Source organism: Saccopteryx bilineata, chromosome 1 (genome assembly GCF_036850765.1).
Source record: "Saccopteryx bilineata isolate mSacBil1 chromosome 1, mSacBil1_pri_phased_curated, whole genome shotgun sequence".
In the NCBI taxonomy this organism is placed as follows: Eukaryota; Metazoa; Chordata; class Mammalia; order Chiroptera; family Emballonuridae; genus Saccopteryx; species Saccopteryx bilineata.
Window position 1 is genome coordinate 226,822,575 of NC_089490.1, and position 18,413 is coordinate 226,840,987.

The following is an 18,413-nucleotide window of genomic DNA, read 5'->3' on the forward strand; positions in this document are numbered from 1 at the left end:
AGTGAAATAAACCAGGCAGAGAAAGAAAAATATCATATGACCTCACTCATTTGAGGAATCCAATAAACAATATGAACTGAGAAATGGAATAGAGACAGAGGCGGGATCAAAGGGTCCAGAGGGATAGCGGTCAGAGAGAGAGGGGATGATAGAAAGGGATCAGAAAAGGGAAAGAGATTGGTGAAATTATACACATATAACAACGTTATAGAGAGCAGAAAAGCATATCCTGGAGGGAAAGGGGGAGGGTCTTGTGGGGAGGGGGGAAAAGGGGATGTTGTGGGGAACACAGGGGAGGGGCGATGCATTTGAGGAGGACACTAGAATCTATGTAAGCATAATAAATTAAAATTTTAAAAAAAAAGAAAGAAAAAAAACAACCAAGTGAATATATCTAATATGTTTCTTTTTGAGAATTTTCATGTGAAATGACTTTTCCTTTCCCAGTGTTATTCTGCTTTCTAACACATTCCAAAGCCTTCTATTACTTTTGATTGGAATCTTGAAATATTTTCTTTTTTTTTTTTAAGTCTTTATTATTTATTTATTTATTTATTTATTTATTACAGAGACAGAGAGTGAGTCAGAGCGAGGGATAGACAGGGACAGACTGACAGGAACGGAGAGAGATGAGAAGCATCAATCATTAGTTTTTCATTGCGCTTGCAACACCTTAGTTGTTCATTGATTGCTTTCTCATATGTGCCTTGGCCGTGGGCCCTCAGCAGACCGAGTAACCCCTTGTTGGACCCAGCGACCTTGGGTTCAAGCTGGTGGGCTTTTTGCTCAAACCAGATGAGCCCACGCTCAAGGAGGCGACCTCGGGGTCTCGAACCTGGGTCCTCTGCATCCCAGTCCGACGCTTTATCCACTGCGCCACTGCCTGGTCAGGCTGGAATCTTTTTTTTTTTTTTTTTTTTTTTACAGAGGCAGAGATAGACAGGGACAGACAGACAGGAACAGAGAGAGATGAGAAGCATCAATCATCAGTTTCTCGTTGCGCGTTGCGACTTCTTAGTTGTTCATTGATTGCTTTCTCACACGTGCCTTGACCGCGGGCCTTCAGCAGACCGAGTAACCCCCTGCTGGAGCCAGCGACCTTGGGTCCAAGCTGGCGAGCTCTTTGCTCAAGCCAGATGAGCCCGCGCGCGACCTCAGGGTCTCGAACCTGGGTACTTCTGCATCCCTGTCCGACGCTCTATCCACTGTGCCACTGCCTGGTCAGGCCAGGCTGGAATCTTGAAATATTTTCAGAATTAGTTCTCATATTGGTCTACCTGCCTAGTCAGAGTACGTGCAAGATTTTTTAAATTTTAAATGGTGGGATAATTTAAGGAGGTCCTGGAAATAATAGTTATTTGTACAAGGAGAAATGGAAATTAGTTTTAATGAATTCTGGAGAGAGTGATGGAATACAAGGATAAATTTTATTTGAATTAGTAATACCCTATCCATAAAACGTACTCCCCCTCCCCCCAAAAAAAGTGGAGGGAAATATGCCCATGCATTTTATGGAGTGAAAAATACAGTATTTTATTAAATATTTTAACACACCATTTGGTTCAGAATATTTTTTTTCTTATTTTCCTCCTTAAAACCCTATGGTCAGGTGCGTCTTATAGAGCAAAAAATACTGTATTTTCTTTTACCCTTTATATTAAAATGATCTTGCTTGAAAAATAAAAACAAAAACAATTTTTTTTAATTTTACTTATTTTTTACAGAGACAGAGAATGAGTCAGAGAGAGGGATAGACAGGGACAGACAGACAGGAACGGAGAGAGATGAGAAGCATCAATCATTAGTTTTTTGTTTTTTTTTGTTTTTTTTACAGAGACAGAGAGAGTCAGAGAGAGGGATAGACAGGGACAGACAGACAGGAACGGAGAGATGAGAAGCATCAATCATTAGTTTTTCGTTGCGCATTGCAACATCTTAGTTGTTCATTGATAGCTTTCTCATATGTGCCTTGACCATGGGCCTTCAGCAGACCGAGTAACTCCTAGCTTGAGCCAGAGACCTTGGGTCCAAGCCGGTGAGCTTTTTGCTCAAACCAGATGAGCCCATGCTCAAGCTGGCGACCTCGGGGTCTCGAACCTGGGTCCTCAGCATCCCAGTCCAACGCTCTATCCACTGTGCCACCGCCTGGTCAGGCTCATTAGTTTTTCATTGCACATTGCAACACCTTAGTTGTTCATTGATTGCTTTCTCATATGTGCCTTGACTGTGGGCCTTCAGCAGACCGAGTAACCCCTGCTGGAGCCAGCGACCTTGGGTTCAAGCTGGTGGGCTTTTGCTCAAACCAGATGAGCCCATGCTCACGCTGGCGACCTCGGGGTCTCGAACCTGGGTCCTCTGCATCCCAGTTCGATGCTCTATCCACTGCGCCACTGCCTGGTAGGGCCACAAACAATCTTAAAAGACCCTTGGCCCTGGCCAGCTGGCTCAGTGCTAGAGCATCCGCCTGGCGTGTGGAAGTCCTGGGTTTAGTTCCTGGCCAAGGCACACAGGAGAAGTGCCCTTCTGCTTCTCCACCCTTCCCCCTCTCCTTTTTCTCTCTCTCTTCTCCTCTCACAGCCAAGGCTCCATTGGAACAAAGTTGGCCCAGGTGCTGAGGATGGCTCCATGGCCTCTACTTCAGGTGCTAGAAAGTATCAGGTTGCAATGGAGCAATGGCCCAGGTGGGCAGAGCATCGCCCCTTAGTGGGCTTGCCGGGTGGATCCCGGTTGTACGCATGCAGGAGTCTATCTTTCTGCCTCCTGCTTCTCACTTCAGAAAAATACAAAAAAAAAAAAAAAGACCCTTAAGATAGGGGATAAAAGAGATGATCTTGCTGGCCTGGCTGGTGGTAGCACAGTGGATAGAGCATTGACCTGGGATGCTGAAATCCCAGGTTCTAAACCCTGAGGCTTGAGTGCGAGGTCACCAGCTTGAGCATGAGATCATTGACATGAGCCTAAGGTCACTGACTTGAGCAAGGGGTCACTGGCTCAGCTTGAGCCCCCCAGTCAAGGCACATATGAGAAGCAATCAATGAACAACTAAAGTGTTACAACTACAAGTTGATGCTTCTTATTTCTCTCCCTTTCTGTCTGTGTCTCGCTAAAAAACAAAACCAAAAAAAAAAAAAAAACATGCACCAACAGGTGAATAGATAAACAAATTGATACATCCATAGAATACTGTTTTCCAGTAAAAAAGAATGAACAACTGATACATGACAACATGATGAATCTTAGAATATGCTGAATGAAAGAAGCCTGACAAAACAGTACATACTAGAGGGTTTCATTTATATATAATTTTAGAGTATAGACATGATGAAGACAGCAGCTCAGTGATTGCGTGGGAAGTGGGAGTATAGAAGTGGGAGAAATGCACAGTAGGAATAATAAAGTGACACAAGGAAACCTTTAGGGCTAATTAATGTCTTCGTATATCATTATCAACCACTGTGGTAGTTGTATGGATATATGTTTTGTGGCATGAAACCTATGTTTAAGTACCTTTGGTTCATCAGAGAATTTGAAAATAAAGACAGGCTCTAAAGGTAAGAGTAAATTTAGTATTCATACTTTAAGGCAAAAAGAATAATGAAAAGTTTACACTGTGGCATGTCTCTTTAATTTCTATATTTCTATGTTAACTGGGTGACAGGGAAAATGTCATGTTTTTCCAAAGAGGATATTAAAATTGAACTTATCTTTAAGAGAAGTCCTAGGATTCAGCTAGTTTTGTCGAAGGATGTGAACAGATCCCTCTGCTTTGTAGAAAGGGATAATCTAGACTTCTTTATGTATCTTTGAGACCCTATTATTAAGATGTAAAGATAATTTACTTTGAAAAGAAATGATTATATCTTTTTAAAATTTATTATTTTTTAAAAAAATTAATTTTAATGGGGGGACATCGATAAATCAGGGCACATATGTTCAGAGAAAACATCTCTAGGTTATTTTGACATTTGATTATGCTGCATTCCCATCACCCAAGGTCCAATTGTCTTCCGTCACCTTCTAACTGGTTTTCTTTGTGTCCCTCCCCTCCTCTAGTCCCCTCCTACTCCTCCCCCCCACCTCGTAACCCCCACACTCCTGTCCATGTCTCTGAGTCTCATTTTTATGTCCCACCTATATATGGAATCATATAGTTCTTAGTTTTTTCTGATTTACTTATTTCGCTCAATATAATGTTATCAAGATCCATCCGTGTTATTGTAAATGATCCAATGTCATCATTTCTTATGGCTGAGTAGTATTCCATAGTATATATATGTACCAAAGCTTTTTTAATTTTATTTATTTATTTATTTATTTATTACACAGACAGAGAGTGAGTCAGAGAGAGGGATAGACGGGGACAGGCAGACAGGAACAGAGAGAGATGAGAAGCATCAATCATTAGTTTTTCATTGCGTGTTGCAACACCTTAGTTCATTGATTGCTTTCTCATATGTGCCTTGACCGCGGGCCTTCAGCAGACCGAATAACCCCTTGCTGGAGCCAGCAACCTTGGGTTCAAGTTGGTGGGCTTTTGCTCAAACCATGCTCAAGCTGGCGACCTTGGGATCTTGAACCTGGCTCCTCTGCATCCCAGTCCGACGCTCAATCCACTGTGCCACCGCCAGGTCAGGCTGTACCAAAGCTTTTTAATCCACTCGACCACTGACGGACACTTGGGCTGTTTCCAGATCTTCGCTACCGTGAACAATGCTGCCATAAACATGGGGGTGCATTTCTTCTTTTCAAATGGTACTATAGTGTTCTTGAGGTATATTCCTAAAAGTGGTATAGCTGGGTCAAAAGGCAGTTCCATTTTTAATTTTTTTGAGGATTCTCCATACTGTTTTCCACAGTGGCTACATCAGTGTGCATTCCCACCAGCAGTACAGGAGGGTTCCCTTCTTCTCCATATCTTCGCCAGCACTTATTCTGTGTTGTTTTGTTGATGAGCGCCATTCTGACTGGTGTGAGATGATATCTCATTATGGTTTTAATTTACATTTATCTAATGATTAGTGATGTTGAGCATTTTTTCATATGCCTATTGACCATCTGTATGTCCTTTTTGGAGAAGTATCTATTCATTTCTTTTGCCCATTTTTTGATTGAATTGTTTGTCTTCCTGGTATTGAGTTTTACAAGTTCTTTATAAATTTTGGTTATTAACCCTTTATCAGACGTATTGTCACATATATTCTCCCACTGTATAGTTTGTCTTTTTATTCTGTTCTTATTGTCTTTAGCTGTGCAAAAGCTTTTTAGTTTGATATAGTCCTATTTGTTTATCCTGTCTTTTATTTCACTGCCCGTGGAGATAAATCGGCCAATATATTGCTGCGAGAGATGTCAGAGAGCTTACTGCCTATGTTTTCTTCTAAGATGCTTAGGTTTTACGGCTTACATTTAAGTCTTTTATCTATTTTGAGTTTATTTTTGTGAATGGTGTAAGTTAGTGGTCTAGTTTCATTTTTTTGCAGGTAGCTGTCCAATTTTCCCAACACCATTTGTTGAAGAGGCTGTCTTTACTCCAATGTATGCTTTTACCTCCTTTGTCAAATATCAGTTGTCCATAAAAGTGTGGGTTTATTTCTGGGTTCTCAGTTCTGTTCCATTGATCTATATGCCTGTTCTTTTTTTTTTTTTTTTTTTTTTAGCATTTTTTTTATTTTTTTTTTTCATTTTTCTGAAGCTGGAAACAGGGAGACAGTCAGACAGACTCCCGCATGCGCCCGACCGGGATCCACCCGGCACGCCCACCAGGGGCGACGCTCTGCCCACCAGGGGGCGATGCTCTGCCCATCCTGGGCGTCGCCATGTTGCGACCAGAGCCACTCTAGCGCCTGAGGCAGAGGCCACAGAGCCATCCCCAGCGCCCGGGCCATCTTTGCTCCAATGGAGCCTTGGCTGCGGGAGGGGAAGAGAGAGACAGAGAGGAAAGCGCGGCGGAGGGGTGGAGAAGCAAATGGGCGCTTCTCCTGTGTGCCCTGGCCGGGAATCGAACCCGGGTCCTCCGCACGCTAAGCCGACGCTCTACCGCTGAGCCAACCGGCCAGGGCTATATGCCTGTTCTTATGCCAGTACCAAGCTGTTTTGAGTTACAATGGCCTTGTAGTATAATTTGATATCCAGAAGTGTGATACCTCCCACTTTATTCTTCCTTTTCTTTCTTTTTTTTTTTTTTTTTTTTTATTTTCATTTTTCTGAAGCTGGAAACAGGGAGAGACAGTCAGACAGACTCCCGCATGCGCCCGACCGGGATCCACCCGGCATGCCCACCAGGGGCGACGCTCTGCCCACCAGGGAACGACGCTCTGCCCCTCCAGGGCATCGCTCTGCCACAACCAGAGCCACTCCAGCTCCTGGAGCAGAGGCCAAGGAGCCATCCCCAGCGCCCGGGGCCATCTCTGCTCCAATGGAGCCTCGGCTGCGGGAGGGGAAGAAAGAGACAGAGAGGAAGGAGGGGGGGTGGAGAAGCAAATGGGCGCTTCTCCTATGTGCCCTGGCCAGGAATCGAACCCGGGTCCCCCCGCACGCCAGGCCGACGCTCTACCGCTGAGCCAACCGGCCAGGGCCTATTCTTCCTTTTCAAGATTGCTGAGGCTATTCGTGTTCTCTTTTGGTTCCATATAAATTTTTGGAATATGTGTTCTATATCTTTCAAGTAAGTCATTGGTATTTTAATTGATATTGCATTGAATTTATAAATTACTTTGGGTAATATAGACATTTTAATGATGTTTATTCTTCCTAACCATGAGCACGATATATGCTTCCACTTGTTTATATCTTTCCTGATTTCTTTTAGCAATGTTTTATAATTTTCCAAGTACAAGTCTTTAATCTCCCTGGTTAAATTTATTCCTAGGTACTTTATTTTTTTGTTGCAATGGTGAAGGGGATTGCTTCCTTAATTTCTCTTTCTGACAGTTCATTGTTAGTGTATGAAAATGCCTCTGATTTCTGAGTATTAATTTTATATCCTGCCACCTTGCTGAATTCATTTATCAGGTCCAGTAGTTTTTTGACTGAGATTTTAGGGTTTTCTATATACAATATTATATCATCTGCAAATAATGATAGTTTTACTTCTTTTCCAATTTGGATGCCTTTTATTTCTTTTTCTTGTCTGATTGCTGTGGCTAGGACTTCCAGCTACATTGAATGAGAGTGGTGAAAGGGGGCACCCCTGCCTTGTTCCTGATCTTAAGGGGATTGCTTTTAATTTTTGCCCATTGAGTATGATGTTGGCTGTGGGTTTGTCGTAGATGGCCTTTATCATGTTCAAGTATGTTCCCTGTATTCCCACTTTGCTGAGAGTTTTGATCATGAATGGATGCTGGATTTTATCAAATGCTTTTTCTGCATCTGTTGAAATTATCATGTGGTTTTTCTCCTTCCTTTTGTTTATGTGATGAATCACATTGATTGATTTGCAAATATTGTACCAGCCTTGCCTCTCCAGAATAGTTCCCACTTGATCGTGGTGTATGATTTTTTTCATATATTGCTGGATCCGGTTCACTAATATTTTGTTGAGAATTTTAGCATCTAAATTCATCAGGGATATTGGCCTATAATTTTCTTTCTTTGTGTTGTCTTTGCCTGGTTTTGGAATCAGAATTATACTCGCCTCATAAAAGGAGCTTGGAAGTCTTCCTTCCTCTTGAATTTTTTGAAATAGCTTGAGAAGGATAGGAGTTATTTCTTTGAATATTTGGTAGAATTCACTTGTGAAGCCATCAAGCCCAGGATTTTCTTTTAATTGTTTCAATCTCATTTGTTGTAATTGGTCTGTTTAGGTTTTCTTATTCTTCCAGATTAATTTTTGGAAGATTATATGTTTCAAGGAATTTGTCCATTTCATCTAGGTTGTCTAATTTATTGGCATGCAGTTCTTCATAGTATTTTCTTACAATATTTTGTATTTCTGTTGTGTCACTTGTTATTTCTCCACTCTCATTTCTAATTTTATTTATTTGAGTCCTCTCTCTTTTTTTCTTGGTGAGTCTGGTTAAAAGTTCATCGATCTTGTTTACCTTTTTAAAGAATCAGCTCCTGGTTTCATTGATCCTCTGTATTGTTTCTTTAGCCTCTATGTCATTTATTTCTGCTCTGATCTTTATTATTTCCTTCCTTCTACTACCTCTGGGCTTTACTTGCTGTTCTTTTTCTAGTTCTTTTAGATGCAGAGTCAAGTTGTTTATTTGAGCTTTCTCTAGCTTCTTAAGATATGCCTGTAATGCTATGAACTTCCCTCTCAGGACTGCTTTTGCTCTGTCCCATAAATTTTGAGTTGTATGCTTGTTATCATTCATTTCTAGGAATTTTTAAATTTCTTCTTTGATCTCATTGTTAACCCATTCATTATTTAATAACATGCTATTTAGTTTCCAAGTGTTTGAGTATTTTTCAGTTTTTCTGTTGTGGTTGATTTCTAGTTTCATGCCATTGTGATCAGAGAAAGTGCTTGATATGATTTCAATCTTCTTAAATTTGTGGTCACTTTTGTGCCCTAACGTGGTCTGTTCTAGAGAATGTACCATGAGCACTTGAAAAGAATGTATATTCTGCTGCTTTAGATATTCTGAAGATATCTATTAAATTGAGTTGATCTAGTATGTCCTTTAAGTCTGCTGTTTCTTTGTTAATTTTCTTTCTTGAGGATCTATCTAGTGATGTTAGTGGGGTATTGAAATCCCCTACTATTATAGTATTGCTGTTGATCTCGCCCTTTAAATACATCAAAGTCTACTTTATATATTTAGGTGCTCCTATATTAGATGTGTTGATATTTATAATGGTTATATCTTCCGGTTGGGTTGCTCCCTTTATCATTATGTAGTGACCTTCTTTATCTCTTACTATAGCCTTTGTTTTACACTCCATTTTGTCTGATATAAGTATTGCTACCCCAGCTTTTTTTTCATTTCCATTTGTGTGAAATATTTTTTTCCATCCCCCTTTTTTTTTTTTTTTTTTGTATTTTTCTGAAGTTGGAAACGGGGAGGCAGTCAGACAGACTCCCTCTCACATGCGTCCGACCAGGATCCACCCGGCATGCCCACCAAGGGGCAATGCTCTGCCCATCTGGGGCATCGCTCTGTTGTGACCAGAGCCATTCTAGCGCCTGAGGCAGAGACCACAGAGCCATTCTCAGCACCCGGGCCAACTTTGCTCCAATGGAGCCTTAGCTGTGGGAGGGGAAGAGAGATAGAGAGAGGAAGGAGAGGGGGAGGGGTGGAGAAGCAGATGGGCGCCTCTCCTGTGTGCCCAGGTCAAGAATCGAAACTGGGAGTCCTGCACGCCAGGTTGACGCTCTACCACTGAGCCAACCGGCTAGGGCCTTTTTCCATCCTTTTATCTTCAGTCTATGTGCATCTTTTGTTTTAAGGTGTCTCTCTTGTAGACAGCATATGTATGGGTCCTGTTTTCTTATCCACGTAGCTACCCTGTGTCTTTTGATTGGATCATTTAATCCATTTACATTTAAGGTTATTATTGATATGTAGTTGTTTATTGCCATTTTTATTCTTTAAAGCTGTATTCCTCTTTTGCTATATTCTTTTTCTCCTTTGATCTGTTTACAACAGGCCCCTTAGCATTTCTTGCAACACTGGTTTGGTTATAGTGAATTTCTTGAGGTTTTTTTTGGTCCGGAAAGCTTTTTATTTCTCCTTCAATTTTAAATGATAGCTTTGCTGGATAAAGTAGTCTTGGTTGTAGGCTCTTACTCTGCATTACTTTGAATATTTCTTGCCATTCCTTTTTGGCCTCAAGAGTTTCTGTTGAGAAGTCAGAAGGCATCCTTCTGGGGGCTCCTTTGGAGGTGATAGTCTCTTTTTCTCTAGCAGCTTTTAATATTTTCTCTTTATCACTTAGCTTTGATATTTTAATTATGATGTGTCTTGGTGTTGATTTCTTTGGGTTTCTCTTTAATGGAGTTCTCTGTCCTTCTTGAACTTGTGAGATGTTTTCCTGCCTTAATTGAGGGAAGTTTTCAGCCATGATATATTTGAACAAAGTCTCCATCCTTGTTCTTTCTCTTCTTCTTCAGGTACCCCTATGATGCAGATGTTATCTCTCTTCATGTTGTCACAGAGCTCTCTTAGAGTTTCTTCAGACTTTTTGAGTCTCTTTTCTTTTTTCTGCTCTGCTTCCGTGCCTTCATTTATCTTGTCCTCTAACTCGCTGATTTGATTCTCAGCTTCACCCATCCTGCTTTTAATTCCTGCCATTGTGTTCTTCAGTTCTGATATTGTATTTGTCATTTCTGACTGATTCTTTTTTATTATTTCAATGTCCTTTTTTATATTTGCTATCTCTTTAGGTATTCATAATGACCATCTATTGTTGTTCTAATATCTTTGAGCATCCTAACAATTGTTATTTTAAACTCTGCATCTGGTAATTTGGTTATATCTGACTCATTCAGGTCCTTTTCTGGGGATTTCTCTTGATTCATTTGTGTTACATTTCTCTGCCTTCTTATTTTGTCTGTGTAAAAGAAGGTTTTGGCCACTGGAGTCCACTGGGTGTGGCCTCTGTGTTCTCTAGATGTGGTCTGTCTGCAGGCCTGCCACCCCCTCTGCTGTTGCTGCCTAGGGTGTTCAGTTATGGGCGTTTCTGGTGCCTGCCCACTGGAGCTGTTGCTGTGGTTTCTGCCTTTCCTTCACGGGAGTGGTTGTGATCACGTGCTTGGGTATACAAGCCTAGGTGGACTTGGCCTTCGCCCCGCCCCCACAGGTGGCATTATGCTTGGTCCTGAAGGCAGGGGTGAGCACCCCTGCTCAGCTGCGGGTCTCCGCCTGATTCCGGGCTTTCGCTCTGCCCTTGCAGGAGGTGCGCGCTCATGGGACAGCTGCAAGCCTTGGCTCCACAGGCTGGGCGGTACTGCATGCCCACACTCAGTAGCAGACTTTGCCTATTCTGGGCTTTTGGCTCCACCCCAGCAGGAGGAGCTGGTTTCCGTGTCAGGCCACAAGCCTCAGTTCCACGGGCAGGGCAAGGCTGTGCTCCTACACCACAGGAGAACTTGTTTCACTGGTGTCCTGCTTCCCTTTGTTGGTATTGCTGTTTCCAGGGGAAATATTCACTTCAGATTTTGGGAGTGACTCTTCCCAGGGGTTAGGGTCGCTGTCCCTCAAAGTGTTTCTCCCTGTGCCTCCTAGATTACACTCTCTTCCTGCTGCTCTGGTCCTCTCCTCTCTCCCTGTCCCCTGTAGCCTCTGGTGAGTGGTTGTGAGAGACGTTTTCTGCGCAGTCCCTTTAAGAAGAATCCTGGGTCTGAGAAATCAGTCTCTTTCTCACAAACAGTATCCTGACTTGTTTCCAGCTAAATACTGTCCATATGCCTGTTCTAAGCTCTGGGGCTGCAGGCTGGGGCCTTGTTTTTGGGACTCAGGACCCTCCCCTCTCTGCTAAACTCACTTCCTGCCACGTGAGTCTCTCCCGGCTGCCATTCGCTCCGGGGAGCTGGGCAGCCCTTTCCACGTTTCTGCTTTTCCTACCAGTCTCAGTGTGGCTTCTTCAGTGTTCCTTGGTTGAAGAGTCCTCTTAGTATAGTCCAAAGTTGGTTTTTCCAGATGATGGTTCTTAAACTTAGTTTGTAATCCACTTTGGTTCTGGGAGGTGGAAGTTGGTACATCCACCTACTCCATTGCCATCTTGTCTCACAATAGTTGTTTTTGATAGGACAAAAATAAAAGTCAATGCAATACAGTGTTATAAGTCATATATACTCTTATTTAAGCTAGCTGAAACAACAAAGGAATGTACCAGTCCATTTAATCAAAACATCCAGTGAACGTTGCTGGATTCATGACCTAAACCTATCTTTTTAAACTATGTTCACTTATTAATAGCTTTTAGAGAGACAGAGAGGAAGGGGGAAAGAGAGAGAGAAGCAGTCATTTATTGTTCCACTTAGTTGTTCATTCATTGGGTGCTTCCTGTATGTGCCCAACTGAGGATCGAACCTGCAAAGTTGGTGTTTCTGGACAATGCTCCAACCAGGGCAGAATCAATTATTTCTAAGAACCATTATGTATGTATGTATGTATGTATGTATTACAGAAACAGAGAGTCAGAGAGAGGGATAGATAGGGAGACAGACTGACAGGAACGGTGAGAGATAAGAAGCATCAATTATTAGTTTTTCATTGCGACACCTTAGTTGTTCATTGATTGCTTTCTCATATGTGCCTTGACCGTGGGGCTACAGCAGACCGAGTAACCCCTTGCTTGAGCCAGCAACCTTGGGTCCAAGCTGGCGAGCTTTGCTCAAGCCAGATGAGCCCGCGCTCAAACTGGGGACCTCGGGGTCTCAAAGCTGGGTCCTCGACATCCCAGTCTGACACTCTATCCACTGTGCCACCACCTGGTCAGGCAAAAACCCATTTTTTTTTTTTGTATTTTTCTGAAGTTGGATACAGGGAGGCAGTAAGACAGACTCCCGCATGCGCCCGACCGGGATCCACCAGGCATGCCCACCAGGGGGCGATGCTCTGCCCATCTTGCTGTGTTACGACCAGAGCCATTCTAGTGCCTGAGGCAGAGGCCATGGAGCCATCCTCAGGGCCCAGGCCAACTTTGCTCCAATGGAGCCTTGGCTGCGGGAGGGAAAGAGACAGAGAGGAAGGTGAGGGGGAGGGGTGGATAAGCAGATGGGCGCTTCTCCTGTGTGTCCTGGCTGGGAATCGAACCCGGAACTCCTGCACGCCAGACCGATGCTCTACCACTGAGCCAACCGGCCAGGGCAAGAACCCATTTTGAAATGCAATACTTGAAAGAGAGGAAGAAAGGGAACAATGAAATGGATCATCTGATTTGAAGATTTTGTATAGGATAGTTAAAGTTTTATATGATTTTTGTAATTTATTCCAGATGTTCTTCTGCCTTTTTTGAGGAAGAGAGATCAGCATTAAAACAGAAACGGCAAAAAATTCGGCTCTTACAACAAAGGAAAGTTGCGGATCTTTCACAATTCAAAGATCTCCCAGATGAGATTCCTTTGCCCCTTGTTATTGGAACCAAAGTTACAGGTTAGTGAAGATTAGCTTATTAATATTTTGACTTGTAATAATTCTCCAAAATAACCTCTATTAGAGAAATGGCCTTTAAGTTTAGAAGACTTAAACTGTAATTCTACAGGAGTATACTGTAGAGCTTACTGTTTCTTCATCTGTGAATTAAATTTCAAAATTTTTACATTCTAATTTTGCTTCCACATTAATTACTTTCCTTTTCTGAGCAATCTTTTGTGGGTAATCTACAAACACCATTGTTCTCAAGATCCCTGGGTATAGAAATAGTCCATTTCTAATGACTCAATAAAACTATATTTTTCACTAGGTAGTTTGCTCAAAATTTCATAAGGGTATAAATTTTATCAATTTATAGATGTGGTTCTGTATATTCACTTTAGTTATAACGTGGAGGGAAATTACCACCAAAACCAAGTGTAAGTTAATCTTCAAGAATTTGGCATACTAATCACAACTTAAGTAGTACAAGAAATAGCAAGGTGTTAAGAGAGTGGATGGGTTAGTGATTATACTGAAAGGGTTTGAAAAATGGTTAGATTAGTCAGGGGATATTTTCTGGAGGAAAGGGAGCCTTAACTTTTACTTTTTACCAGACTCTCATAGGTATTCCCCACCCATCCACATAGTTTTCCAGTTATCCAGGGATTTATGGAGAGCTTACTTCAGCCCTTTTATGGCTCTCTGCTTGCCATGATCTCCCTGTTAAATTTCTGGCTATTTTGCCACTCACCTCAGCCAGGATTACTCTGTGAACTTACAAAAGCTGTTAGTATTTCTTATTCTTTCTTGATTGAGTATACCACTTTTAATTGGCAGTCACAGGTTTTTAACCTACTGGTCACCATGGAACAACACTGCTGGTTTTCATGACCAGCCATTAGACTAGTAAAACTATTTTCGCTAACCAAGTTGGTGGTGATGGTGGAGTTGTGAATAGCCTCATGCAAAAAGACTACTGACTTACCTAAAGCTCTTGCAGTTTTTCAACACTGAACATTTCTTGTTTTCTGCATTTGATTTATTTCCAGTACCCCAAGATGGATGTCTTTGACAATCTCACACAGGTTTATACTTGTCTCTTTCAGAAAAGAATCACGAACCTCTTTATGTTGCCATAACTGGAAGTCCTTTTCTATATTTATGTCTGTTTATTCAACTTTATTACTTATGTAGTCTCTAAACCTGTTAACTTTTCCCTTAATTGATCTTTAAAAGACTGAGAATATTTTAGGCTCCTACAATTGTGTTCTTTAATTTTTATTTTTTTTAATTTATTTATTAGGTTGCTGGTTCAAAACCCTGGGCTTGCCTGGTCAAGGCACATATTGGAGTTGAAGCTTCCTGCTCCTCCTCCCATTCTCTCTCTCTCTCTCTCTCCCCCCTCTAAAAAAATGAATAAAAAAAAAAAGTAATACAATTTAAAAAAAAATTTATTTATTGATTTTAGAGAGAGGGAGAGAGAGAGAGAGACAAACATCAACCTGCTCCTGCGTGTAGCCTGACTAGGGATCAAACTCACAACCCTGGCATATGGAGACAATGCTCTAACCAACCCAGCTATTTGGCCAGGGCCAACTGTGTTTTTTTAAATCAATTAATTCTTTTAAACAGTTTTATATTGAATATTTGTGTTCTATTAAAATGAAATTGTGGCCCTGGCCAATTGGCTCAGCAGTGGAACATCAGCCTGGTGTGTGGAAGTCCTTGGTTTGATTCCTGGTCAGAGCACACAGGAGAGAGGTAACCATCTGCTTCTCCATCTCTCCTCCTCCCCCTTCTCTCTCTCTCTCCTCTCCTGCAGCCATGGCTCAATTGGTTCCAGTGCATCTGCCCTAGGCGCTAAGGATGGCTCCATGGAGCCTCCACCTCAGGCACTAGAAATAGCTCGATTATAAGCATGGCCCCAGATGGGCTTAGCATTGGCCCCAGATGGGGGTTGCCAGGTAGATCCCAGTTGGGGCACATATGGGAGTTTGTCTTTCTATCTCCCCTCTTCTCACTTGGAAAAAGAAGAAAAAATAAAATAAAATAAAATTGTGTATTGTACTTTTTTGTCCATATAAAATGTGTCACTTTGCCTAGTTTGATGTCTTAAGTGCTATTGTTATATTTTTCACTTGTGCTGGGTACTTGCCTGGATTTTCCTGATGTTATTTCAGATTGGATTTAACTAATAGTGACACAAAAATACATCTTTGTGAGGGGTTCTTAAGGCTACCCCTGAGGTTTTGTTTTTGTTTTTGTTTTGTTTTTACATTTTTCCGAAGCTGGAAACAGGGAGGCAGTCAGACAGACTCCCGCATGTGCCTGACGGGGATCCACCCGGCATGCCCACCAGGGGGCAATGCTCCGCCCCTCTGGGGTGTCGCTCTGTTGCATCCAGAGCCATCCTAGCGCCTGAGGCAGAGGCCACAGAGCCATCCCCAGCGCCCGGGCCATCTTTGCTCCAGTGGAGCCTTGGCTGCGGGAGGGGAAGAGAGAGACAGAGAGGAAGGAGAGGGGCAGGGATGGAGAATCAAATGGGCGCTTCTCCTGTGTGCCCTGGCCAGGAATCGAACCTGGGACTCCTGCACGCCAGGCCGACGCTCTACCACTGAGCCAACCGGCCAGGGCCTACCCCTGAGTTTTGTGATGCACTGGAAAGATTGAGCATGCTCAGCACTCATGGTTTGGCTTATTAAAGAGAAGGATACAAAGCTATACTAGCAGAAAGGAAAGATGCGCAGGGCGGAAGTCTAGAGAAAACTATGCAAGCTTCCAACAGTCCCCGTTCTATAGTGCACACGGGACATACTTCCAGCAGCAAGTTGTAATAACATGAGGTGTTGTCTACCAAAATAACTTGTTAGAGATATAGTACCCAAGTCTTCCTGGGGGCTGGTCATGTGGGCACCCTTGTGTAGCACATACTGAAATTCCAGACTCCCAAGGATAAGCAGGTGTACAGCATAAATCACATTGTTTTCACAAACAGCATAGGCACAGGAAACCACCTTTATTAGTACAGGAACACTTGAAATTCAAGTTCCCAAATGCCAACCTTGCAGGCAGGCCTTCTAAGAATAGTGGTCTCAGGCCTAGTATATACATTCTTTTCTTCACAGAATGCTTGTCTTCTTTATTAAGTTGAACTGCACCTGTTTCACTCATTCACATAATAACCAAAGTTCTTTTGTTAATTTATTTTTTCAGTTCAGAGTTTAAAGCAATGGTTTAAAAATATTTTCTTTTTAGTTTGGTAGATATATATTTCATTTATATATCAAAATAGGGATTGTCGTTTATAGTTTTATTGTTTCAATTTTTTTTTGTTTCTCCAAACTGAAAATAAAGCATGTAATTTTTTTTGAAACTATAATAGACAATACTGTACTTTCCATTTTTAATTACATGCTTGGAGTAGTTTTATATTTGATGTTTTTGTATCTTTCAAACATCATAATGCCTTTTTTGGTTTTTTTCTCAGCACGATTACGTGGTGTTCATGATGGTCTGTTCACTGGACAAATAGATGCTGTGGATACTCTTAATGCTACTTACAGAGTAACTTTTGACAGGGCGGGGCTTGGAACCCATACTATCCCTGACTATGAAGTTCTTGTAAGTATTTCAAAATATATTTGTATATTATGCCTATTAAATATGTTATGTAGGATTTTCTTAGAGATTGTGCTGTGTGATAGAATCAAGGTTTCAGGTCACAGAGGAGAAGATCCTAAGAGGTTCCAAGTCCTGCCTGCTGGACTCCTGGGGCAGAACTGTACTTAAGTCTTCCACATTTTTGAGGATTTACCATTTCTCTGTTGTACCATAACCACATAGCACTTAGCACTTTAGTGTGACATAAATAATCACTCCTGATTAGATAATCTTTATCTACACAACACTTTCATTTCAGCTGTTTTGTTAAAGTACAGTCTTCCTGCAAAATGATTTCTTTTTTTTTGTTTGTTTGTTGTTGTTTTTTCTGAAGCTGGAAACGGGGAGAGACAGTCAGACAGACTCCCGCATGCGCCCGACCGGGATCCACCCGGCACGCCCACCAGGGGCGACGCTCTGCCCACCAGGTCGGGCGATGCTCTGCCCCTCCGGTGCATGGCTCTGCCGTGACCAGAGCCACTCTAGCGCCTGGGGCAGAGGCCAAGGAGCCATCCCCAGCGCCGGGGCCATCTTTGCTCCAATGGAGCCTTGGCTGCGGGAAGGGAAGAGAGAGACAGAGAGGAAGGGGGGGTGGAGAAGCAAATGGGCGCTTCTCCTCTGTGCCCTGGCCGGGAATCGAACCCTGGTCCCCCGCACGCCAGGCCGTCGCTCTACCGCTGAGCCAACCGGCCAGGGCCTGCAAAATGATTTCCAAAGTATGAAGTAAATGAACTAACATTGTGCACTTTCAGATTTGTTCTCCTGTTTTATCCTCAATTATTTAGGGCAGGGGTTAATTATCCCCATTTTTTGCATGATTAAACTGAGACATTAGTAATTCAGTCAAGGCTCTAGAACTGGTTTCCTGATGGGCTGAGACTAGAATTTAGATCCTTTGAATTTTTGATACAGTCCGTTAAACTACTGAGCCATTATTATTTCATAATTGTGCTTGATGTAGCAATGTCATAAAAATTATACGCCCTTGTTTTTTGGTTTTTTAGCGAGAGAGGGACAAATAGGGACAGACAGACAAGAAGGGAGGAAATGAGAAGCATCAGTTCTTCATTGCAGCACCTTAGTTCTTCATTGATTACTTTCTCATATGTGCCTTGACCAGGGGGCTGCAGCCAAGCCAGTGACCCCTTGCTCAAGCCAGCAACCATGGGGTCATGTCTATGATCCCACGCTCAAGCCAGAGACCTCAGGGTTTTGAACCTGGGTCTCCTGCGTCCCAGGCCAATCCTCTCCCACTGCGCCACTGCCTGGTCAGGCTATGCACCTTTCTAATAAATTAATTTTAAGAACTGCTAAATCTCTGCAATCTAAGAGTTTTAAAAAAGTGAATAACAAACTTTTTATAACAATCATTTCCCTCTAAGCATTATGAAAATTGTTCACCTTTAGCCTCCCTTTTATCATTTCTTTGTTATAAACATGTTTTTTGGCTTTTTTAAAAAGATTTTATTTATTGATGTTATGGGGAGTGGGTAGAGCAAGAAGTATCACTTCACTTTAGTTGTTCATTGATTGCTTGTTGTAAGTGCCTTGACCGGTCAAGCCCAAGGTTTCAAACCAGTGACCTCAGCATTCCAGGTTGACGCTTCATCCACTATGCCACCACAGCCCAGGCATAAAGTGGTTTTACTTTCTAAGTGAGAGGAAGGGAGGATCCACCTTTCAACCTCCATCTGGGGCCGATGCTCAAATCAACTGAGCTATCCTCAG

General features: G+C 42.3%; 1 protein-coding gene across 4 annotated transcripts in view; it reads left to right on the top strand.

Annotated features, from left to right (window-relative positions):
• Positions 1-18,413, top strand: part of LIN9 (lin-9 DREAM MuvB core complex component) — a 56,813-nt gene that overhangs the window by 20,236 nt on the left and 18,164 nt on the right. For all 4 annotated transcript variants that reach the window (XM_066237292.1, XM_066237321.1, XM_066237301.1 and 1 more), the window contains 2 exons: positions 12,886-13,043; positions 16,513-16,646. In XM_066237292.1, the coding sequence (XP_066093389.1) occupies positions 12,886-13,043; positions 16,513-16,646 (292 nt within the window). The remainder of the gene's footprint in view (positions 1-12,885; positions 13,044-16,512; positions 16,647-18,413) is intronic.